Source organism: Elephantulus edwardii, unplaced genomic scaffold (genome assembly GCF_000299155.1).
Source record: "Elephantulus edwardii isolate Elephantulus edwardi_28Jun2011 unplaced genomic scaffold, EleEdw1.0 scaffold00298, whole genome shotgun sequence".
Lineage (NCBI taxonomy): Eukaryota > Metazoa > Chordata > Mammalia > Macroscelidea > Macroscelididae > Elephantulus > Elephantulus edwardii.
Genome location: NW_006400048.1, coordinates 1,883,872 through 1,910,142, shown reverse-complemented (window position 1 = coordinate 1,910,142; position 26,271 = coordinate 1,883,872). Strand labels below are relative to the sequence as shown.

The window sequence follows — 26,271 nt, the reverse complement described above, 5'->3', positions numbered from 1 at the left end:
TTAGGGCTGTTGTGCATAGGGTCGCTATGAGTCGGAAACGACTTGACGGCACATAACAACAACAACAACAACCCTTGAACATTATACTTTTTAATCATTTTGCATTCCATGGAGCTTCTCTCTTTTACTAGTTTTAAAATCTTTTTTCATATTGCCTTTCTGTTTACCCACAGAAATACTGCATAACATACATGAATCTAGAAATACTGCAAAACATATATGAATCTAGTAGAACACATGATATTGAGTGGCTTATGTTAGACATAACAGGACAATTCTTGGTGTAAAACCACCAGAATAAACAGGGAATCAATCTAGACTGTTAACAAGTTAGGTAAGAGAGAAATGGTTTTTCACTTTATAATTCAAATTGAGCAGTTAATTAAGAGCTTGACACTAAATAATTACCAGAAGACAGAGAATTGCAAACAGGAACTCACCAATTGGTTTCTTGTATTTTCTGTAATTAATTGTCAGAGCGAAGTGCATTCCAGAGTAAGAGGAAGATGAAGCTGATTAGGGGTTATTATATAACTATGTTTGAATTTCTTTTACTGTTTTCACTTCTTATAGTTGCAGGGAACATCATTGGGATTCCCATTTTACTTTTCTTTACGTTGTCATTCAGATAACATTGCATCCTCTTTTGGGCTGGAAGTTCATTTTGAGATAGAAAACCCCCACCTCCCAACATGTAGGTGTGAAGTAGGATTTTGTATGATTAATTATGCTTATGTAATTTTAAAAAATGTGTTTGTATTGATATATTAATAGTAAATTATTAAATCTGTTTAAATGATTAGAAATTTGAGATATTTTTGAAACTTTGTTTAATAGCACTTGAGTTTTAATTCAGAGAAAGAATAAAGAAGTCTGTTTCATGTTTTTCTTTTTAGATCATCCAATTATGATGGGGTTTGAGCCCCTTGTTAATCAGAGGCTACTTCCACCTACATTTCCTCGATATGCAAAAATAATTAAAAGGGAAGAAATGGTCACTTATTTTGCAAGACTAATAGATAGAATAAAAACAGTCTGTGAGGTTGTCAATTTAACAAATTTACATTGTATTCTGGTAAGTACAAATTTTCTCTGAAGTATAGCTTTTGATTTAATAATGGAATAGCTTATCACATTTTAGCGACTGGCTATAGAAAGGTTTTTATGTTCTCTGTATAACCAGAGGATTTAAAAAATTTTGTATTCAGCAATTTCCTTGCCATTCAAAATGGAAGCCCAAAATCTCTGTAAATGTTTATGAAAATTAATAAAATATAATTATAGGGGAAAAAAAAAAAAATGGAAAATATTAGACTCTTCATCACATTTTTGTTCCCCCCACTTGGTAAGTTATATGGTTTGCCTTTCAATACCTAGCATGTTTTTTAAAATAAAGTTTTACAGTTCTGATTCATGTTCTTCTATTTTAAAAAATAAGCAGAACGGGGAGAAATATTCTCTATATTCATCACCCAGATTCACTCAGAGTCACATATTTTGGTATGTGATATATATGTGAGAATATAGTGTTTAGACACATGCCTGCTAACTGAAAGTTCTGTTTTTCAAACCTTTTCAGTTGCTCTGCAGGTGAAAAATGTGGTAGTCAGTTTCCATAAAGATTGTTACTGTCACTTCCCTTTCAGAACAGCCACTCTTTTAATAGTGACCCCTTTTCACAATAACATAAAATTATGCCCAGTCCTGCATCATCCGCACAGTCTCTGCTGTGTTGTTGCAGTTACTCTGTCAATACATCTCATTAAGCATTTTCCTCTCCTACACTGACCCTTGACTTTTCCGACTATGAGGACTTTTCCAAAGGTTAGCCCCTCCTGACAACATGACTAGAGTCTGTGAGATGAAGTCTCAACATCCTTACCTCTTAAGGCGCATGCACTCTGCATGCACATTGTCAAATACAGATTTATTTGTTCTATTGGCACTCTATAATATAGTCAATATGTTCTCCAACATCACAATTTAAAGGTGTCAGTTTTTCAGTCTTCCTTATTCCTTGCACAACTCATACATGCATATGAAGCAGCTGAAAAATACCATGACTTGGGTCACACATTATAGTGTACTTTGTTACTTCCTAACTCTGTAAAGACTGAGTAACTTCCAAACTATTGAAAGAGGCTTTTGGCAGTGCATTTACCCAGTGCAACATATTATTTGATTTCTTGACTACTTCCATGGGTGTTGATTGTAAATCCATAAAGACTACAAACCTTCAAAATCCTACATCTCTCTCTCATTGTTGTTAGATTGGAACCAGCCCACCAGAAGGTATCTAAGGCTTTAAATCATGAAGGAAGTAATTGCTGACCCTTCTCCCTGAATGCCTGGGTGGATTTGAACAGCCAGCGAGGTGCTGCCTTTGGGTACTTAGCCCAGGTTCTAAAAATTATGCCTTACAAGCTCCATACAAGTCTTATAGGGTTTACTTTTAGTTGAGTCCAACTTAACACCAGCAGCTTATATATGCCATAAAATCTGTGAGAATGGACCTTAATGAGATTGCCTTGTTTCTCTTTATCTCACAGATTTCCCACCTCTTTGTGTGCCACTTGTATGGGTGCATCACTCTGCTATTGCTCTTTAGTAGTGGAGAATACTTCAGTTTTCCCTCAGATTTCCACTTCTTCCATTATAGGTTTTGAATTTGAGAAATTTTACATTCTCTCTCCATTTCTCTTAGTCTGTTTGTGTATGTAGTTTACTCTTTAAAGGGAGTTAATACTAAATTATGAAGAAAATAAATTTTGGAAAAATTAGACAACTTATTTTTAAAATGAGAATTTAAGTGCTGGATTAAAGTATTTTTACAGAATATGTGTGTAAATATTTCTCATGTAAAATAACACTCCATAGGGTTTTTAAAGATGTGAATGTTCAAAAACAGATTGCCACGCCTTTCTCTGAGGCACATCTCGCTCGCTCAATTCATTGCTAAGGATTTAGAATGGACTCATAGCTGACCCTCCTGTGGGTTTTCAAGGCTCTAAATCACATGAGAGGAAATTGCCCATCTTTCTCCCTTGGAGCTGCTGGTGGATTTGAACCACCAGTGAGATGAGGCTTTTGGGTTAGCACCACTCCCTACAGATGAGGCTTTCAGAGCTCTCTAGGAGGACTGAATATTCAGTTATTCTTTGCATTACTCAGATAATTTTTTAAGTATGATTAATATCATAAAAGTGTACCTTTAAAAATAATTAAAATTATAAAATTGAAGTTCTATACGTTACCTTAATGAAATTTTTTAAGTCAAATAAGATTTAATTGCATATCTATTAAGACAGAGAATCGCTTCTCTCACCTCTTCTTCCTACTGCTGTGTCCTCACCACTTTCTTCTGTCCCATCCTCTCTGTCTTCTCTCCTCTCTCCCTCTCCCCACATTTTAGTGATGTTGTATAATAAAGAGACCAGGATATGCTCAGGTCTAGCCATAATTTGTTTTTTTTTTGGATGGAGTTGCATTGGAATGTTCATTTCATCCTTAATACGGCCCCTGAGTACAGAGCTGAGAAGGATCAGTAGGAAATGCTATACTACTTTTTTTTTTGTTACATACCATTCAGTTGGAACCAACCCATACATAGCAACCCTCCCACAGGCTATCAGAGGCAGTAGAATCCATAAAAGGAGATTGTACATCTTTCTCCCAAGAAGCAGCTGTTGGGTCAGCTTGCTTTTGGATTGGTTACCCCTAAACCACCAGAGTTCTTTAATGGCCAATGTGTTTCACGGGATACAGATTTAATATTGATACCCACAAAATTCTGTTAGTAGGCAGCTTTTAATAAAAATAATAGTTGAGGTTTTTTCCATATTATTGTTCCTTGAATACAGTCCAATAATTCATGTAGGGATAATATTTATCAATATGCATAAAGTTTTTGCTATTGTTTTATGTATTAATGACCTTGTTTGTCTTTCAATACATCTATTAGGATTTCTTCTGTGAGTTTAGTGAACAATCACCCTGTGTTCTTTCAAGATCTCTGCTACAAGTAAGTTTCACCTATCAGTAAAATACTTCTGTAAACATTAAGTTATATAGGTATATTGACTATTTTATATTGACACTGTTTTATTGATTGTAGGACAAAACGTAAATACTTTTGAAGATGTTTAACATTTACTGTCATACTTATAGAGTACTTATTTACACTGTTTAAATATTCATTAAAATCACATCCAGGGTCATAAATACAAACTTTAATAATTTTAAAACAATGGAAATCCTCAAAAATATGTTCTTTGACCTTTTAAAAATTAAACTAGTATTTAATGTTATCTAGATCTAGATATAGTTATATCTAGAAAAATCCCCCTAATGTTTAGAAACACATTTTAAATAACCTATGGATCAAAGAGAAGCTGTAGAAGTAGTTTGAACTGATGGAAATGAAAATCTCTGAAGCATAACTAAAGAGGTGGTTGGAGGAAAAATTATAGCATTAACTGCTTATATTTCAAAAGGTGAAAAGTATGAGATTAAGTAATTAAGCCTTTTTTAGTTTTTTAAAATTTTTATTATTATGTGTGTACCCAGATCGGATCTGACTCTTACAGGAGGAGACTGTCCCTCCTTCAGCAGAGCATCTGGTGGATTTGAACTGCACATATCTGGGATTGAAGTGCAGCTTCTTGCCACTAGGCCACCAGAGTTCGCCGGCCTTCATTACTTTAAAAAAAACCCAGGGGATAAAGAACAAATAAAACTAAATAGCAGAAACAGAATTGTGAAGGTAAATGTAGATATCAGTGAAATAAGAAGCACCCCCCCCACACACACAAAAACAAAACAAAACAAAAAAACCACTATGTGGGTTTATAGCATATTAAGCAACCAAGAAATGATTCTTTATAAATAGGAAAAAAATAAGTTGATGAACCTAAACAAACCAAAAAGCAAGAGAGAAAAGAAGATATAACTAGTATTTGGAATGAAAGCAGGAATATCAGTACTGCCCATCTCAGTGTTAAAAGATAAACCTCACCAGATGCTCTGCTGGAGGAGGAGGGGCAGTCTCCTCCTGTACCATTCAGATCTGATTTGATGGTATACACACAAAATAATAAAATTTTTTTTTTAAAAAAAATGAACCTCATTGATTAAAAAATGAAATTAAATGGATCATTTCCATGAAAGACACAAAATACCAGAACTTGCTGAAGATGAAATAGATTACCTAAATAATCTCATCTGTATTTCAAGAAATTCCATTGTTAAAAAAAAAAAAAAAAAAGAAATTCCATTGTTAAAATATCCTAACAAAGAAATTCCAGGCCAGTTCTGTAAACTTTTCCCAAAATTTTATAAAAGGCAGGAATACTTCTAAACTCAAAAAAGACAAACATGACCTTGATAGTGGAAAAAAGGCATTCTAACAAACCAAATCTATGCGTCATGATCTCTTATAAATATAGACAGAACTCGTTAGCAGAATATTAGCAAGTTAAACCTAGTGGTAATATAAAAAGATAATAGGCATCATGATCAAGTAAGTAGGGTTTTTATCCAGTTTTGCAAGGCCTGTCGACATTAAAAGAAAATCAGTAAATGTAATTCATCATCCAGGTTAATAGATTGTGAGAATACATTGACAAAATTCAGCATTCATTCATGCTGAAACTCTCTTCATTAACCTAATAAAACATGTTCAAATAACCTAAAGCAGACATCATACTTAAAAACGAAAGCCTGTTTTCCTAAGATTAGGAAGAAGCCAAGAAAGTCCAATCTTAGTACTCTTACTTAACATCATAGTGAAAATTTAGCTGGTAAAACAAGACAGGAGAAAGAAATAAAATATTGGATAGTACAAAATAAATTCTGTACTTATAAATGGCATTATTTTCCACGTAAAGTTTTAAGATAATTGTTCAGTTGTTCCCAAGGTTGAGATCCTGGAGTATGAGGCATACACACACAGCAGTTGTGTTTTTGTAATCTTGTCCCTTCCATTGAGTTGATCCGAAATCACATTGACCCCCATCCACAGAGTAGAGGTCATCCATAGATTTCCAAGGCTGTAGTCTGTCTAGGAGCCTGCTGTCACTCTGTGTTCCACAGAGCAAGTAGTAGAGTCTAACTGCCAGCCTTTCTTTTAGCAGTTGTATAGTTAAAACTGTTGTGCTACCAGTACTCTTTACAGTGAACAACAGAAAGACCAAATTTTAAAAAGTACCATTTATAATAGCATTAAAAATTATATGCTTAGATACAAACAATGTTATGTAGGACCAATCTATAGAAAAACTACCAAATACTGATGAAATAGTTTAAAAATACCTGTACATAGATCAAAAAGGTTCTTATTTATAAGGTATCAGTGCTCTCCAGATTCAAAGCACTCGTACTCAAAATCCAAGCAGGAATTTATGTAACTGTTGTCAGTCTAAAAATGTATGTGGAATGGCAGAGGAAGTAGAATAGCCAAAGCTAACTTGAGAAAAGTAACAAGTTTCAGAACTCATCTTAGTAATTTTAAGACAGGTGTAAGTGTGCTGTGGCAAAGTGAAGGCACATGAGTTAGTGAAGGCACAAAGTTTAATGAAGAGTGACCTTTTAAAAACATAATGGATAAACAATTAGACATGGAAATAAAAATTGGATAGTAAATCCAAGCATAACATATGAAACTGTAAAACTTAGGAGAAGAGATAGGAAAAAATATTTCTGATCTTGAGGAAAATGGACCTCAAAGATATAATTTTTAAATATTAGCAGCAAATAGCAAATGCTGGCGAGGTTGTGGAGAGATTGGAATTCTTATTCACTGATGGTGGGAATGTAAAATGGTACAATCACTACAGAAGGTGGTTTGGTGCTTTCTCAAAAAGGTGGACATAGAAATACTATTTGACGCAGCAATTCTATTACTGGAAATACTCCCTAAAGAAACCAGAGCCACAACTCAAACAGATATATGCACACACATGTTTATTGCTGCATTATTCACAGTAGTAAAGCAATGTAAGCCAACTGTCCATCAACAAACCAATGGATAGAAAAACTATGGTACAGTCACACAAGGGAAGATTATGCAGCATTGAAAAGCAATGAACTCATAAAACATTACACAACATGGATGAGCCTGGAAGACTCAAAAGGACTAATACAGTCACAAAAGGACAAATACAGCATAACACTGTTGTTATAAAGTAGGAATGACATGGATGGTTGAGGGGAGAATGGGAAAAGAGTGGGTAGATAATGAACATTGCATTGGAACAGATGAGGGGAAGAACTGTCTGAAGGAAATACATAATTAGGCATTATATGTGTAACGACAACTAGAACAGAGATACACTGCAAAGTAAACTGGGGGAGGGAGGAAAATGTCCAACAATGAATGAACTAAAAAAATAAATAAATAATTAGTGCTCGCTTCGGCAGCACATATACTAAAATTGGAACGATACAGAGAAGATTAGCATGGCCCCTGTGCAAGGATGACATGCAAATTCGTGAAGCGTTCCATGTTTTCGACCCTGAAATGAACCAGTCTGTAATGAAGGCTAACTCCTTTCACCTACAAATTTCTTCTTTGGATACAAAGCTAAGTGGATAGTCCTTACCGAGGGACTGTTTAAAAAGAGGCAGGGAGAAGAAAAAAAAAAAATTAAAAAACCCATAATATACCCTCCAAAATAAAATTGGCACATTTAAAACTTTTACTCTGAGAAAACCATTTTTAGGAAAATGCAAACAAATAAATTTCTTAGTTGAAGAAATTATTGCCAATCATGTCTAACAAGGACTTGTATGAGTATATATCAAGACTGTATGAAATGAAAAAGAAGAAAACAGCCAAGTATTTTAAATGGGCCTAAAATTGAATACTTAAAACATGGATAGCTGATATCCATATACCATGACTGATAACACAATTACAAAATGGGTATAAGACATGGAAAGGCTTTGATGATGAAAGCCACTGGCAGTAAGAGAGATGCAAGTTGCAAATCAAAACCACAGTGAGATACCATCTCACCCCAGTAGCAGTGGCAAAGTTGATAGGACAGCAAGAAGTAAATTTTAGGATGTGGAGAGATTGGAACTCTGATACACTTTTGGTGGGTTTGTAAAATGGTGCAACCACTCTGGAAGGCAGTTTTACATTTCCTTAAAAAGCTGAACATAGATATTCCATATGACCCAGTTATTCTACTGCTTGGAATATACTCTGAGGAGAATAGACAGATGGAGATTTGTATACGACATTCACAGCAGTGTTATTCACAATAGCAAAAACATGTGGAAGCAGCCCAAATACCCATCAACCAGTGAATGGATTGAGAATTTGTAGTACATTCACCCAAGGTGACAGCACTCATGAGCAGCCATTTCGAAAAATATTGTAGAAGATGGGAGACACTAGAGAGCATTATGCTGAGTGAAGTTACTCAATCTCATACCATTATTGTAAAAATAGGAGGATAACTAGTAATATATGCATAAAAGTCTAAGAGGTTATGGGGAAGGGAGCAGAAAATCATGGGTTCACAGAGTTTAGTGGAGGGGAGGAGGGTGAAAGAATTAGGATGGATCTAGTGGAGACCTGAAATGAGGGGAAATAGTGGGCATAGATCAGTGGTGATTAATTTTATAAAACAGTTTATGGCAGTCATCATATTGAAAAGGAATGTGAATAAAAGGGGTGTGTGAAACAGTGTACATGAATGAAACACAGTGTATACAAGTTTTGTATGCAAACCCATATAAGTTTTTTTGAAAGCCATAAAATACCAAATTTTCAGAATTACTGAATTTATTTCTAATTCCTGTCAGTCATGCTGAAATAAAACTCAACATTGCATGGTTCAGAATTGAGAAGGTTGTAGTGAGGGATGTATCCTAGCTCCATACTTTTTCAATCTTTATGCAGAACATATTATCCAGGAGGCTGGGCTCTATGAGGAGGAATGTGGCATCAGAATTAGAGGAAGACTCATCAACAATCTGTGTTATACAGGTAACACAACCCTGCTTGCTGAAACTGAGGAGGACCTGAAGCACTTCCTGTGGAAGGTCAGGGACTGCAGTCTTTAGTATGGATTGAGGCTCAATGTCAAGAAAACAAAGATTCTCACCACTGGGCCAATTAACAGAATCATGATGAATGGTGAAGAGATTGAGATTGTTCACAGCTTTGGTTTCCCTGTCTCTAGAGTCGACACTCTTGGCACCAGCAGCCAGGAAATTAAAAGATATGTTGCAATGGGAAAGTCTGCAGTTAGAGACCTCTCTACAGTACTGAAGTGCAATGATGTTAGGCTGGAGACTAAGGTGCGTCTGACTTAGGCCATGGTCTTTGCAATTACTTGCTATGCATCAGAGAGCTGGATAATGACTAGGGATGGTAGAAGGAAAATTGAGGCCTTTGCGCTGTGGTGTTGGAGAAGAATATTGAATATACAATGGACTGTTAAGAACACAAACAGATTTGTCCTGGAGAGGGTCAAGTCGGGCTGCTCCTTGGAGGCAAGGAGTCTGAACCTTCATCTGACATACTTTGGGCATGGGACCAGTCCTTGGAGAGGGATGTCATGCTTGGGAGGGTAGAGGGACAGTGCAAGAGGGGAAGACCCTCGATGAGATGGATTGATTCAGTGACTGGGGTTTTAGGAGTGGGTGAATCAGAGACATTGAGACTGGCAAAGGCTAGGAAGAGTTTAGGGCTGTTTTACATAGGGTCACTGTGAGTCACAGGCAACTTGATGGCACATAACAATAAGGGTTAGAAGAGTATCTGATAGATAAACATTTTACCTATTAGATGAGATACACTTCGCTTACAGAAATAACCAACACATTCACTGCCCTGCCCTCAAATACATGTGATTTGTCTCTACTCTTTGCAACGTCCCCATTCCATTGTCCATCTCTAGTTTAGGAGGTTGTAAATCCAAATCTCAGAGAGAAATTTTTGCTTGAGGTGGTACTGTGGGAAGATCCTTGAAACAGCTTCTGCTATCCATATGCATACAAGGAAAACCTCTTAATATCATTCAAATATGTGTGCCGACAACCAGAGCCAAAGAGGAGGGACTAGATGATTTTTATCAACTGTTGCAGTCAGAAATTGATTGAACATGTAACCAGGATACATTAATAATAATGGGTAACTGGAATGCAAAGGTTGGGAATTGGGAAGAAGGATCACTAGTCAGAAAATATGGACTTGGTGAAAGAAGTAGGCTGGGGATAGGATGATAGAATTCTGTGCAGTCAGTGATTTATTCATAGCAAATACATTTTATTTATAAGAAACAAAAACTCAGGCTATACAAATGGATTTCACCTGATAGGATGCACAGGAATCTCGATTACATCTGTGGAAGAAACCATTGGAGAAGTTCAGTAACAGCAGTGAAAACTAGGCCAGGTGCTGATTGTGGAACCGACCATCGACTGCTCAGAGTAAGTTCAAAATAAAACTAAAGAATGTTAAATCATATCCACAGGAATCAAAATTAGACCTTCAGCCTATCTCCGATGAATTTTTTCTTTTAAATTTTTATTATTTTTTGTGTGTGTACCGTCAAATTAGATCTGACTGGTACAGGAGGAGACTGTCCCTCCTCTTCCAGCAGAGTATCTGGATTTGAAGTGCACACCTCTGGGATTGCAGTGCAGCTTCTTACCACAAGGCCACCAGAGCTCCCTCATCTCCCATGAATTTAAAAACCGACTAAGGAATAGGTTTGAGGCTTGAACTCCAATGAATGAAGACCAGATAAGCTGTGGGAAGATATAAAAAATATTGTTCATGAAGAATGCAAAGAAGTCATTAAAAAGAAGAAAAGCCCGAAATAGATGTCATAGAAGACTGAATATTACACTAGAGCACCGAGAAGCCAAAGCAAAGGGAAGAAATCAAGACGTTAAGGAGCTGAATAGATTTCCAAGGGCCACTCGGGAAGTCAAGGCAAAATATTACAATGAAATGTGCAAGGAGCTGGTGTTGGAAAATCCAAAGGGCCCAACTTGTTCAGCATTTCTTAAGCTGAAATAATTGAAGAATAAATTCAAGCCATGAGTTGCAATGCTTAAGGATGCTGTGGACAGAATATTGAATGAACCGGGAAGCAATAATAGAAGATGGAAGGAGTATACAGAGTCATTGTACCAAAAATAATTGGCTGACGGAATTTCAAGAAACAACATATGAGCAAGAGGCAATGGTGATGAAGGAGGAAGTTCAGGATGCTCTGAAAGATTTGGCAAAAAATAAAGCCCCAGGAATTGATGGAGTACCAGTTGATGTATTTCAACAAACAGATGCTCACCTGCATGAGCTCACCAAGTTGTGCCATAAAATCTGAAAGACAATTACTTGGCCAACTGACTGGAAGAGATCCATATTTATTCCCATTCCCAACAGAGTGTAGAAATAAACAGTATCACTAATATCACACACTAGCAAAATCCTGCTGAAGATTATCCAGAAAAGACTTGAACAGTACATTGGCAGAGAATTACCAGAAATACAAACTGGGTTTAGAAAAAGTCATGAGACTAGGGATATTATTGCCAATTTCAGCTTGGCAGAGAGTACCAGAAGAATATCTATCTGTGTTTCATTGACTATGCAAAGGCATTTGACTGTGTGGATCCCAACAAATTGTGGCTAACCTTGAGAAAAATGGGTATCTCAGAACACTTGATGCTGCTTATTCGTAACCTATACTTGGACCAGAAAGCAGTCATCCGAACATAGTAAGGAAACACTGCATGGTTCAAAATAAAGTGATACATCAGGGATGCATCCTGTCTCTATACCTTTTCAATCTGTATGCAGAACACATCATTTGAGAGGCAAGGCTTTATGAGGAGGAGTGTGGTATCAAGATTGGAGGAAGACTCATTAACAGTCTACGATATGCAGATGACACAATCTTACTTGCTGGAACTGAAGAAGACCTGAATAATGCACTTGCTGCAAAAGGACAAGGACTGTAGTCTTCAATATGGATTGAAGCTCAACATCAAGAAGACAAAGATTCTCACAACTGGACCAATTGGGAGCACCATAATAGATGGAGGAGAGATTGAGGTTGTTAGCAATTATAGCTTGCTTGCTCAACACCAGCAGTCGGGAAATCAAAAGACAAATTGCATTGGGAAAATCTGCTGTCATGACCTCTCCAAATTGCTGAAGAGCAACGATGTCAGTCTAGATACAGAGGTGCACCTAATCCAGGCCATGGTCTTCTCAATTACTTGTGATGCTTCAGAGAATTGGACAAAGACTAAGGATGACAGAAGAAGAATAGATGCCTTCAAGTTGTACTGGAGAAGAGTCTTGAATATACTGTGACCTGCCAAGAAAACAAATTGGTCTGTTTTAGAGAGGGTGAAACCAAGTCTCTCCGTGGAGGCTAGGATTTTGAAGCTTCACCTCACTTGCTTTGGGGACATGGTGAGGAGAGATCAGTCCTTGGAGAAGGACATCAAGTTTGGAAGGGTGGACAGACAGTACAGGAGAGGAAGACTGAGGATGAGATGGATTGATACAGTAACTGGGACAATGGGGATTGGTGTGTCAGAATTAGTGAGACTGGCTCAGGACAGGAAGGGTTCAGAACTGCTGTACATAGGGTTGCTATGTATCACAGGCAACTCATCCAGTAACACTCTATGACAGGTTAGGAAGCAGGAGTGGCACCCACTTCCTAAACAAAATGCCTCCAGAAACTCTGTGAACTTTGATAAATGTTGATAGTTGTAGAGGAGCTTCAGGCCTTTGTTCACAGGGTTGCTATGAGTTGTGATGAATTTGAAGACAATGAACAATATGCTTGGCTAAAGAAGCCAAACTCAAGCTGTATGGTTCCATTTTAAACTATAGAGATAGAGAAAATATGTCATACCCTATAGTTAACAGGGTCTCCAAAACTCTCTGCCATCCTGTTAACTCATGACCATCCTTCACGATGATGATACAAGTTTTCGATACTTTAAATCATAGCAGAAGGAAAGTCCTGTGGAACCTCTGGTGGGTTCAGGCCATCCATTGCAGGCAACCTTTGGCTTGACAGTGCAGCTCATGCAGATATGTGCCCCTAGAGCTTCCTTTCTAGGATCTAGGGATGTGGGGATGACCACTACAAAGACATGACAGGAAAGATTCTTGGAATGATGTGATTGTGATTTCCCTTTATTATGATGGCATTTACATGTTTGTATGTTTGACAGACCTGTAATAAGTATTGATAAGTAAATTTTTTACAAATTTTAATAATTTACTAAGCTGAGAATTCAGAAATTATCACAATCATGTTGTTGTTGTTATGTGCAAATGGGTCACCTTCAACTCATAGCAACCCTATGAACAACAGCCCTAAACCCTGCTCTATCCTGTGGCATTCTTATTGTCTCTGACACACCTATTCCCTTTACTTCATTCACTGAATCAATCCATCTCATAGAGGGTCTTCCTCTCCTCTGCTGTCCAGAGTATGTCAGATGAATCCTTTCCTCCAAGGAGCAGCCTGGCTTCACTATCTCCAGGAAAATCCTGTTCATTCTCTCAGCAGTTCATGCTATATTCAATACTCTTCTCCAACACCACAGCGCAAAGATATCCATTCTCCTTCTGTCATCCCTAGTCATTGTCCAGCTCTCTGATGCATAGCAAGTGATTGCAAAGTTGATGGCCTGTGTCAGGCACACCTCAGTCTCCAGACATCGTTGCTCTTTAGTACTGTAGAGAAGTCTCTAACCACAGACTTTCCCATCACAGTGTTGTTGTTGTTATGTGCCGTCGAGTCGTCTGCGACTCATAGCGACCCTATGTACAACAGCCCTAAACTCTGCTCTGTCCTGTGCCAATCTCATTGTCTCTGATACTCCCATCCCGATTATCCCAGTCACTGAATCAGTCCACCTCATAGAGGGCCTTCCCCTCCTGCGCTGTCCCTCCACCCTCCTAAGCATGATGTCCTTCTCCAAGGACCGGTCTCTCCTCACAACATGTCCAAAGTATGTTAGACAGAGCCTCAGAATCCTTGCCTCCAAGGAGCCACCTGGTTTAACCCTTTCCAGGACAAATCTGTTTGTTTTCCTAGCAGTCCATGGTATTCTCAGTACTCTTCTCCAGGACCACAGCTCAAAGGCATCAATTCTCCTTCTATCCTCCTTGGTCATTGTCCAACTCTCTGATGCATAACAAATGATTGTGAAGACCATGGCCTGTATCAGATGCAACTTAGTCTCCAGAGAGACACCATTGCTCTTCAGTACTTTGGAGAGGTTCCTAACAGCAGACTTTCCCGTGACAATGCGCCTTTTCATTTCCTGGCTACTGGTGCCAAGAATGTTGACTGTGGAGCCAAGCAAACTAAAGCTTTGTACAATCTCAATCTCTTCACTCTCCATCCTGGTGCTGCCAATTGGTCCACTGGTGAGAATCTTTGTCCTCTTGACATTGAGCCTCAATCTGTATTGGAGGCTGAAGTCCTTGATCCTCTGTAGCAGGTGCTTCAGGTCCTCTTCAGTTTCAGCAAGCAGGGTTGTGTCATCTGCATAACGTAGATTGTTGATAAATCGTCCACCAATCTTGACCCCACATTTCTCCTCATAGAGCCCCGCCTCCCGGATAATCTGTTCTGCATATAGGTTGAAAAGGTATGGAGATAGGATGCATCCCTGGCGTACGCCCTTCCCAATTTTGAACCATGCAGTGTTCCCTTGCTCTGTTCTGACAACTGCCTCCTGGTCCAAGTATAGGTTTCGCATTAGCACGATCAAGTGTTCTGGGATTCCCATTCTTCTCAGAGTCAGCCACAGTTTGTTATGATCCACACAGTCAAAGGTCTTTGCATAGTCAATGAAATACGGATAGACAGCCCATCACAATACATCTTTTAATTTCCTGGCTGCTGGTGCCAAGAGTGTTGATTGTGGAGCCAAACAAACTAAAACTGTGAACAATCTCCATCTCTTCACCATCCATCATGTAGCTCCCCACCAATTGACCCAGTGGTGAGAATCTTTGTTTTCTTGATCTTGAGCCTCAGTCCATACTGAAGGCTACAAGAGCTTCAGGTCCCTCCTCATAGTGCTATAAAATATAAAAGTAAACTTTATAAATATTTTAAACCCTGACTTACAAATTCACATAAACATTAAATATTAAAATGTGCTGCAGTTGTTAAGAAAATGAAATGCAAGTTGTTCTTTTATATTTATTTTTTTCTTATTGTTAAGTGCTGTTGAGTCGTAGACGACTCATGAATGAAAGACCTAAGTACTGTTCATAGAGTTTCCAGAGGCAGACCATTTCGAAAGCGGATTCCACTCCTGCTTCCAAGCTTGTTTTAATCGGGAAGCTCCACCAAACACTGTCCACCATGGGTAACCATTATCGCATTTGGCACATCAGTGTCACAGTGTTAAGCATCACAGGAACCACGAGTCAACTCTATACAGCAATGCACAGTCCAATGCTATATCACTTAGAAGAATGTTTGACAAAAAACAATTTAAAGCAGGCCTGAAGGTCACAGATTGAAATCACGCACCTTGGGCTTGAAAGCATATCTTTCTGTCCACTAGGCCAATGTAGCTCTCTCTCAGTTGTTATTATTGTTGTTAAGTGCCATCAAGTTGTAGACGAGTCATAGCGACCCTAGGAATGAAAGACCTGAGCACTATTCATAGAGTTTCCAGAGGCAAGCCATTTCGGAAGTGGATGCCACTCCTGTTTCCAAGCTTGTTTTAATCGGGAAGCTCTACCAAACACTGTCCATCATGGTTAACTTCTTTTTTTTACTTAAGTTTATTGGATGACTTAATATTTATAGCCATTTTATTACTATTTCATAGTTGATGAAACCCTTTCTTATATATTAGCTCTCACTTGACTAGCTTTGTCATTATATTCAGTAATGTAATGTTACTACCATTGACATGGGACGTTTTTCTGGGCATTTTCATTACACTTAACATCAGTGTATTAAGTATCAAAATATACCTTTTTGGTATTAACACCTGTTATAGAGCCAATGATGTATAAAATATTTCTACCAACCTTTTTGTACTTTAATCACCAGTATCAGAAGTACTCTTTTTAAGATGTAAACTTACATCACAGTAATGGCAACTCTATGTAAAGCAGTGTGAATATTGAGATGTATTACTAATATGTGATCTTTATTTTAAGACCACTTTCCTAGTGGATAACAAAAAGGTCTTTGGAACCCATCTCATGCAAGACATGGTGAAAGATGCACTTCGGTCTTTTGTCAGCCCTCCAGTGCTTTCTCCCAAGTAAGTATTGTAGAAATTTTATAACAGACGTGTTTCTATTGAAGACCAACCTGCTATACTCCTTGAGTATTAAGCATAAAAACAAATTAGTCATGTTAAAATTTCCTGTGTCGTCCACATAGGGGTTTTTTTTGGGTTTGTTTTTTTAATGTTAATTTTTTTCATTTTAGTTCTGATTTTAACAAAAGTTTACAGAAAAGTTGGATTTTCAATCATTGATTGTTGCACATTTTCCTCCTTCCTCCTCCGTTCCCCCTCCCTCAGGCCACTTTTTTTTAACATTTATTCATTGTTGCACAATTTCTTCCCTTCGCCCAGTCCACTTTGCAATGCATCTCTTATTCTAGTCTATTGTCATACATATACTGTCTAATCATATATTACTTTTTAGTCTGATATTTGGTTGTTTGTCCAACATGAAATCCTGCATGTTATGATATGTTGTTGTTTGGTGCTGTCAAGTCAAGTACAACCCATAGCAACCCTGTGACCAACAAATCTGAACCTTGCCCTTTCCTGTGCCATCCTCCCTATCTCTAACACCCACGAGTCCATTGGCTGTATTCACTGTGTCAGTCCACCTTCTCTTCCTTTCCTTTGCCATCCCTCTACCTTCCTAAGCTTGGTGTCCCTTTCTAATTAACAAATAATTGTCTGGCCCTCAAGACGTATAACAAGTGATGGAAAAGACCATAGCCTGAGTCAGAGCCGCCTTTGTTCTCAGATTGACATTGTTGATCCTCAATTCTGAGAGGTCTCTTACTATAGTCCCAGTGCAATGTGTCTCCTGATCTGACTGCTAATACCAAGAGTATTGATTATGGATCCATGTAAAATGAAGTTGTTGACAATTTAATCTTTTCTCCATCTTTCACGATGTTCCCTATCGGTCCAGTTGCTAGGATTTTTGTTTTCTTGATTTTGAGGTACAATCCATATTGAAGGCTGTAGTTGCTGATCTTCTGTAGCAAGTGCTTCAAGTCCTCCTCACTTTGAGCAAGTAGGTTGTGTCATCTGAATACTAAAGGTTGTTGATGACTTTCTCCTATGCTGATGCATTGTTCTTCTTCAGAGTCCAGTTTCTTGAAGAATCTTCTCAGTATTCAGATTAAGTAGGTATAGAGAGAGGATACAACTGTAAAGCACACCTTTCCAGATTTTAAACCATGCATTATTCCCTTGCACTGTTTTCACAACAGCCTCTTGGTCTAAGTATAGGTTTCATACCAGCATTTATAATGCAAAAATCATGTAAGAATACTGAGTGGCTTAATAACCTCTCCTGCAGTTTGTTTTATTTTTTTTTTTTTTTAGATATGTCACATTCATATTTCCTGGAAAGTGCTCTGGTAGCTTGCTTTCTTGGGTTGGTTCTCCAAAAGCAAGAAGAGTCAAGGACTTACATAAGTGTAATTTAGAAAATGATCCCCCTACCAGGGTTCTGAGCAAATAGGGAATGAAAAAGAAGAGAACCAGGCAAAATAGACTGTGAAGTAGTATCCCATGGCTCCATGGACAGTAACTGGTTCTGCCCTGTTGGGACACTCCTAATATAATTCAGGTTATAGCTCAGCTATTCTGGTCAGGACATGGGAGCCTGTCCTGATTTAAAGGCTAGTCCTGTTACAGGAACAGCCAAAATAAATGTTCCTTCCTGAATTGGTATATTCCTGAACATCTGAGGAAGTACTCAGTTTATATTGGTTTGCATACAGAATTCATAGAAGTTTTGTTTCATTCATTTACATTGGGTTTTACACATCCCTTAATTCACATACAAACATTCTCATACCCTGTGGTTTATAAAATTAATCATCATTGATCTATGCCCATTATTACTTCATCTTTTCAGTTTTCCACTGTATCTTTCCTAATTGCTTCACCCCTTCCCTCCATCTACCAGATGCTGCAACTTGTTCCCCCCACCTTCCTCCCCTTCTCCGCTTGCAACTTTTGTACACATCTTACCAAGTAAGCCTTCCATTTTTTATAATAATAGTCATGTGCAATATGTGAGACTGAATTAGTCTACACAGCATAATACTCTCCAGTTTCTCCTGTGTTATATATTAGTATTCTAAATTATAGGAAGTAGTAGTTCTTAAGGAAGAAGTCCAACCTGAAGCCTTTAGTAAAAATTAAAGCCCCAGGAATTGGTGGAATGCCAATTGAAGGGTTTTAGGAAACATGAAATTCTGGACATCCTCACCAATTTCTGACAACAAATCTGGCCTACTGACTGGAAGGGATCCATATTTGTTCCCATTCCCAAAAATGATGATCCAACAGAATGTGGAAATTATAGAACATCATCATTAATACCATATGCAAATAAATTCCCTTTTTTTAAAGAAGTACATCCATATGTGTAGTTAAGTGCGATTGAGTCTGTTTTGATAAACAGCTACCCTATGTGGCAAAGTAGAACCTAGAGTTTTCTGGGCTGTGATCTCTACAGAAGCCAATCTCTGGCTTTCTCCTGCAGAACTGCTGATTTAGAGCATCAGCCTTGTGGTTAGCAGCTGAGCATTTAGCCTTTCCATCACTAAAGCTCTTTAATTTGTGATATGTAACAAACTGTGGCTGACTCTGAGAAGAATGGGAATCCCAGAACATTTAATCGTGCTAATGTGAAACAGATTCATCATAGAGAGGGTTAAACCAGGCTGCTCCTTGGAGGCAAGGATTCTGGGGCTTCGCCTGACATACTTTGGACATGTTGTAAGGAGAGACAGGTCTTTGGAGAGGGACATCATGCTGGGTAGAGTGGAGGGACAGTGCAGGAGGGGAAGACCCTCTGTGAGGTGGATTGATTCAGTGACTGGGGTAATCGGGATGGGTGTGTCAGAGGCAATGAGATTGGCACAGGATAGAGCACGGTTTAGGGCTGTTGTGCATGGGGTCGCTATGAGTCGCAAACGACTCGACGGCACATAACAACAACAACAATGTGAAACCTATACTTGGACCAAGAGGCAGTCGTCAGAACAGAGCAGGGTAACACTGCATGGTTCAAAATTGGGAAGGGTGTATGCCAAGGATGTGTCCTATCTCCATACCTTTTCAACCTGTATGCAGAACAGATTATCCCAGAGGCTGGGCTCTATTAGGAGAAGTGTGGCATCAGGATTGGTGGAAGGTCTATTAACAATCTGTGTCATGCAGATGACACAACCCTGCTTGCTGAAACTGAGGAAGACCTATGCACTTGCTACAGAGGGTGAAGCACTGCAGCCTTCAGTATGGACTGAGGCTCAATGTCAAGAAGACGAAGATTCTCACCACTGGACCAATTGGCAGCATCAGGATGGATGGTGAAGAGATTGAAATTGTTCACAGCTTCAGTTTGCTCAGCTCCAGGGTCAACACTCTTGGCACCAGCAGCCAGGAAATAAAAAAACATATTGTGATGGTAAAGTCTGCTGTTAGGGACCTCTCTAAAATACTCAAGAGCAATGATGTGTCTTTGGAGACTGAGGTGTGTCTGATACAGGCCATGGTCTTCACAATCACTTGTTATGCATCAGAGAGTTGGACAGTGACTAGGGAGAATAGAAGGAGAATTGATGCCTTTGAGCTGTGGTGCTGGAGAAGACTATTGAATGTACCATGGACTGCCAAGAAAACAGATTCATCCTGGAGAGGGTCCAACCAAGCTACTCCTTGGAGGCAAGGATTCTGGGGCTTCATCTGACATACTTTGGACATGTTGTAAGAAGCGACAGGTCCTTGAAGAGGGACCTCATGCTTGGGAGGGTTTAGGGACAGCGCAGGAGGGGAAGACCCTTTATGAGGTGGATTGATTCAGTGACTGGGATAATTGGGATGGGCAGTGGGACTGGCACAGGATAGAGCAGGGTTTAGGGCTGTTGTACATAGGGTTGCTATGAGTTGCAAACGACTCGATGGCACATAACAACAACAACAAGCTTTGTATAAATTAAATTACAGTGAACAAATTGTTCTTAATCATTATTTTTAAAAATTTTGCGTGAAATTAGGATAGAAGATAATGAGAATTTTTTTCATATTTTTAAATTCTCTGTTTTTGCTCAAAAATACATCTTGGCTTTCAATCTCAAATTATCTATTGTGACCCTAACTAGTTCTTTAAAATGACTGCCAAATATTTCATTATGATACTGTATCCTAAAGATTGTGGAGGTTTTCTCAATTCCAACCAGAAGTAAGTAGGAAGTAGGTGTTCAGTTTTTGGTTTTTTAAATTGATTTTCATTTGGTCGAGGAGTAGCCATTTCCACCACCCCCACCCCCCCCAGTTTGTGGGGTAAGAAGTGATAATATCGTTGTTCTAGTTTGAGCAGTTAACAGTATGTATTGAAATATTTGGCTTGTTTTCTACGAATTACTAATTTATATCTGTTTCCTATTGTTGTTTATTAGTTTCTTTTTTTCCAATTGAAAATTTATGATCGCTCCTTTGAATTTCATATAAGAGATTAATCTTTTATATGTTAAAGCCGTTGAAGATTTTTTTTTGTAGTTTTTCCTTTACCTCATCAAAACCTTTATATTAACAACTTTTTTCGAATATTTCTATACTTTTTAACTCTGGGATTGCTGTTTGAGGTAAATAGTTCTCCCAGTCCATAAGTAATAACCATTTGCCTCAAAGAAGACTCTCATAAAGGACAGAAATAGTAGACAAAATTTGTTTAATAAATAGTTTGTTTCATCATAGGTAGAGCTCTGGTCATGTATAGGGCATTGTGCTGCTAACCCAAAGGCTGTTCTTCTCTAGCAGTTTCAATCCACCAGCTGCTTCATGGGAGAAAGTTGGGCAGTCTCCTTCTATGTGATTTTCAGAATTCGATAACACTCCAGAGGGTCAGCTATGAGTTGGTTCCAGCTTGACAGCAATGAAAACAATCCATAGATTGCGTTATTTTTTAAATTTTTTTATTTTAATAATTTTAACATTTACAGAGATTTTTTTATTTCCATTCATTCATTGCTGCACTTCTCTCCCTGCCCAGCCCTCCCCCGCACCCCAGTTCACTCCTCTCTTTGAAAAGTAATATAAACACTCCCTCCCTGGTACACAATCCCCCCGCACCCCTCCCACCGCCCCAAGTACATTCCACTATGCAACCTTAATTGTGGACTCTTGTGATAATCTTAACACCCTTTCATACATCACTTTTAAATTATTCTCTCCCTCATCTGTTTCAGTGCAGTATACACAATTTATCCAGTTTTTCTCAGTCTTACCCCAACCCTGATATCAATCCCATTTTACAGCAGTGGCATCATGCAGTATTTGTCCTTTTGGAACTGAGATATTTCACTCAGCATAATGTCTTCTATGCTCACCCATTTTGAATAGTATTGCATGAGTTCCTTATTTTTCAGTGCAACATAGTAGTCCATTGTGTGATTGTACCACAGCTTCTCTACCCATTCATTTGTTGATGGGCACCTGGGTTGTTTCCAACTCCTTGCTATTGTGAACAAAGCCGCGATAAACATGGGTGTGCATCATACATGGCATTTTTAAGTCACTTAAATCTGCTAAGGATTTTATTTTGTGCATTTAATTCTGTTATCTGTTAGGGGTCTTTTCATTTAAATAATAGAGATTCAACTTTTCTTATTTTCTCTTGACAAATAGCCAATTGTACAGTCATCATTAATAATATAAATCCTCATGGTTTTGCTGCATTAAAATATTTTCCAGAATACTTAGTAGGTGATGAGAGAATTTGTTTTTGTTAAAATTACAATTTTTTTAAAATTGTGTCTTTATCTTAAGTTTTAATATCTTTGAAGACAAGTCTTTTATTTCAAGGTTTTCTTGTCTCTGACATTTACTTGTGCATATATATTTTAAGATAATTTTATTTCTAAAATCAATTGGAATTCTAATTATAAACTAACTTCTCAAGAGTTAACATTTTTATTCATTAAACTGCCTACCCAGAGGGTATTGTTTTATGTCCTTCATTTGTTTTGTTACAAAGATCTTCTTGATTTATTTTCAAGAATTTTTATATTTGTCTTGTTTTGTCCTTTTATCTTTGTGTTTTGCTATTGCTGCTGTTACTGTTGAGATGAATAGAATGTCTTATCACCTAAGAGATAATTTTATCTTCTATTTTTCCTGTTTCATTTTTGTATCATTGCTTTGCTAGAATTTTTAAACAGTGTTGAACAGCCACATTTCAATAATCCTAGTAACCTTTCCCTATCCTTCTTGCAGCATCCTTACTTCAATCTCCACCTCTGCCAACTTAATTTCGGAGTTTGGTTTTGTTTTGTTTTTATTGTGTTTTCCTTTTCTTTCTCTTCAAGTTTGGTTTGGGGTTTGTTTTTTGGGTTTTTTCCTTTCATGTGACATATTAATTTATTTAATTGCCATAACTTTTAAAAAAAATATACTCTCTTACTTAAAAAGTTCATATACATTGTTTTTCACACTGGATCTTTCCCCTCCTTAAACTAACTTTTATGTGGTGACATATACCTAATATACAGGAAATGTATATTTCAATGTAACTTCAAATTAATATTTCAAGGCTACAGATACCTCTGCCATTTTCCTTGGGTTTTTTAATAAGTAAATTTCTTAAAACAAATCTATTTATTTCAATGAAACTTATTGTGGTGGTGGTGTTGTTGTTATGTGCCTTCCAGTCCCCTGTGATTCATAGTGACCCTATGTACAACAGCCCTAAACTCTGATCTGTCCTGTGCCAATCGTCCTGTCTTTGACACTCCCATCCTGATTACCCCAGTCACTGAATCAATCCACCTCATAGAGGGCTTTCCCCTCCTGCGCCGTCCCTCCACCCTCCCAAGCATGATGTCCTTCTCCAAGTACCTCTCCTCACAACGTGTCCAAAGTATGTTAGACGGAGCCTCAGAATCCTTGCCTCCAAGGAGCCACCTGGTTTAACCCTTTCCAGGACAAATCTGTTTTCCTAGCAGTCCATGGTATTCTCCGTACTCTTCTCCAGCACCACAGCTCAAAGGCATCAATTCTCTTTCTATCCTCCTTGGTCATTGTCCAACTCTCTGATGCATAACAAGTGATTGTGAAGACCATGGCCTGTATCAGACACACCTTAGTTTCCAGAGAGACACCATTGTTCTTCAGTACTTTGGAGAGGTCCCTAACAGCAGACTTTGCCATCACAGTACGTTTTTTTATTTCCTGGCTGCTGGTGCCAAGAATGTTGACTGTGGAGCCAAGCAAACTAAAGCTGTGAACAATTTCAATCTCTTCACCATCCATCCTGATGCTGCCAATTGGTCCAGTGGTGAGAATATTTGTCTTCTTGACATTGAGCCTCAATCCATATTGGAGGCTACAGTCTTTGACCCTCTGCAGCAGGTGCTTCAGGTCCTCTTCAGTTTCAGCAAGCAGGGTTGTGTCATCTGCATAACGCAGATTGTTGATAAATCGTCCACCAATGTCGCTGCATTATTTATTTTTACCCGTTATCTCATTTAGTAAATTGTTGTTATGTGCCATTGAGTTGACCCTCACTTGTGGTTCATACTCTCTGATGGGTTTTCCGAGGCTAGAACTCACATAGGAGGAGATTGCCCCTCTTTCTTCCCTGAAGCAGCTGGTTGATTAAAATTGTATGACTTCAGGTTGGCAGTGCATCTCCTTACAAGTGGGCCGGGCACCAGAGTGTGCCTGCTATTAGCACCACTTACCCTTCTGGATTTGGAAAAAATACATAATGTCAAGTCATAAGGGGTATGAGTTAAGGAATACTACAGTAGATACTGCTTTGTAAAGATGTGCAATGAGGTGCCAGAGGGATGTACAGGACATGATGTATCTAGCCAGTGGTTAGAAATGTGGCTGCATCTTGGAAAGAATTAGGATTCTGTATAGAATTGTGTTAGTAATTACGTACATAATCCATAATAATTTAAATGAAAATTTCTGAGATTCAGTATCACGAAAAGACTGTCACTTTAATCAGGCAGACCATAGTCTTTAATCTTAAATTCTTGCTCTTCAGCACTCTGGAGAGGTCCTTGACGGCAAATTTTCCCAATGCAAGAAATCTTCTCATTTCTTGATCGCCAGTACCAAGGGTGTTTTTTGCAGCACCAACTAAGTTGAAATCATTGAGAATTTCAATCTTTTATGATGTTTTGTTTTGGTGAGGGTTTCGGTTTTTTTTTCCTTGATAGTGACATGTAATCCTTCTTGAGGGTTTTGATCTCCTCACTTGCCATGGAACTGAAAGTTGAACTAAGGGTGACAGAAGAAGAATCCATACCTTTGACTTGTGTTGGAGAAGAGTACTGAATAGCCCATAGTCTGCAAAAAGAACAGACAGCTTTATTTCTACCAAAATGGTGCCAAAAGCAAAGAAGGAAGCCCCTGCCCCTCCCAAAACTGAAGCCAAAGTAAAGACTTTAAAGGCTACAGTGGCAGTCTTGAAGGGTATCCACAGCCACACACACACACCAAAAAAGAATATCCTCACATTAACCACCTTCTGGCAGGCTAAGATGCTGAGACTCCGAAGGCAACCCATATACTCCCAGAAGAGTGTCCCAGGAGAAACAAGCTTGACCACAGTGCCATCAAGTTTTCCCTGACCACTGAATCAACCATGAAGAAAATAGAAGTTAACACATGTGTGTTCATAGTGAATATCAAGTAAACACCATATCAAACAAGCTGTAAAACTCTGTGACACTGATGTTGCCAAGGTCAACACATTGATTAGACCTGATGGAGAGAAGAAGGTTTGTGTTCAACATGCTTCTGACTATGATGCTTTGGATGTTGTCAATAAAATTGAGATCATTTAAACTGAATCCAGCTGACTAATTTGAAATACAAATTTCTCTCACCAGAAAACACAAGTGTGTCTTGGAAAAAGTGTAAACAAGGTGCTTCTAGGAGGCAAGAATGATGAAACTTAGTTTCACATACTTTTTAGCGTGTTGTTGGATAAGGGCATTCCTTGGAAAAAAAGTACATACTAGGAAAGGTGAAGGATCACCATAAGAGGAAGTTACAACCAGTTGGATTGGCACAATGGGCTCAAGTTTGTCAGCGGTGAAGAGAGTGGCACAGGATAGGACAGAGTTCAGACCATTCATTATTTATAGAGTCTCTATGAGTGGTAGACAACAACAGTAACATGAAAAAGTGAGACTTTGGGCTTTATTTTTATTTATAACTGAAGCTTATTGGATCCAACTCGTCAGTTGTTCCAGTATTGAAGGTACTATCAGAAATACCACACATTCACTGTGTGAATAAGATAGTTAATATAGTGTTCATGTATTGCTTGCAGCCTTCAATTTTAGTAATAGATTTGTCTCCATTTTCTTTTTCCATTCCTTTGTTTTAACTTTCCGCATTTGTTACTGTCACCTGTGGTAATCATTGCTTTAATTTAGGCCAGCTCATTTGATTTTAATGACGGTGCTGTTTTTCAGATGCTGCCTTTATAATAATCACCAGGCCAAGGACTGCATCGACTCCTTTGTCACTCATTGTGTTCGGGTAAGGACTATAATTTAGATCACTGCACTGGACACTTAGAACACTCAGGTATTCTGTTTCTTATGGTTTTAGGAACACGTGGTATTTTATAGAACATTCCCTATCACTTTAACTTTAATTATGCCTTAATGAACGTGATTATTTAATTTATATGAGACTACACTGGCTTTTCAAGTCTTAAGTAATTAGGAAAAATATGAACCTTTTGGGTTAATTGTGAATAATATGTATTAAATTATTGTTAATACTTTGTGGAGAACTCAAAGCATTCAGCTTCTTGGAGCCTGACTCCTGTTTCTGTCACTACCGTTTTATTACTGTGAACCTGTAATTAGTTATATAGAAACGCAGTCTTTCAGAAGCAAAGTGCAATACCTCCTCTGTTTCTTAGTGGGTAATTAGTGAACAAATGGAATAATACCTGTGAAAATATACAACTATAAAGCAATATTATATTATATACTTAAA

At 38.1% G+C, this 26,271-nt stretch overlaps 1 protein-coding gene across 1 annotated transcript in view; it reads left to right on the top strand.

Annotated features, from left to right (window-relative positions):
- LOC102857926 (N-alpha-acetyltransferase 35, NatC auxiliary subunit-like) overlaps positions 1-26,271 on the top strand; it is a 210,682-nt gene that overhangs the window by 150,152 nt on the left and 34,259 nt on the right. The window contains exons 11-14 of the mRNA XM_006900868.1: positions 897-1,075; positions 3,962-4,021; positions 16,190-16,296; positions 25,737-25,803. Coding sequence (XP_006900930.1) covers positions 897-1,075; positions 3,962-4,021; positions 16,190-16,296; positions 25,737-25,803 — 413 coding nt within the window. The remainder of the gene's footprint in view (positions 1-896; positions 1,076-3,961; positions 4,022-16,189; positions 16,297-25,736; positions 25,804-26,271) is intronic.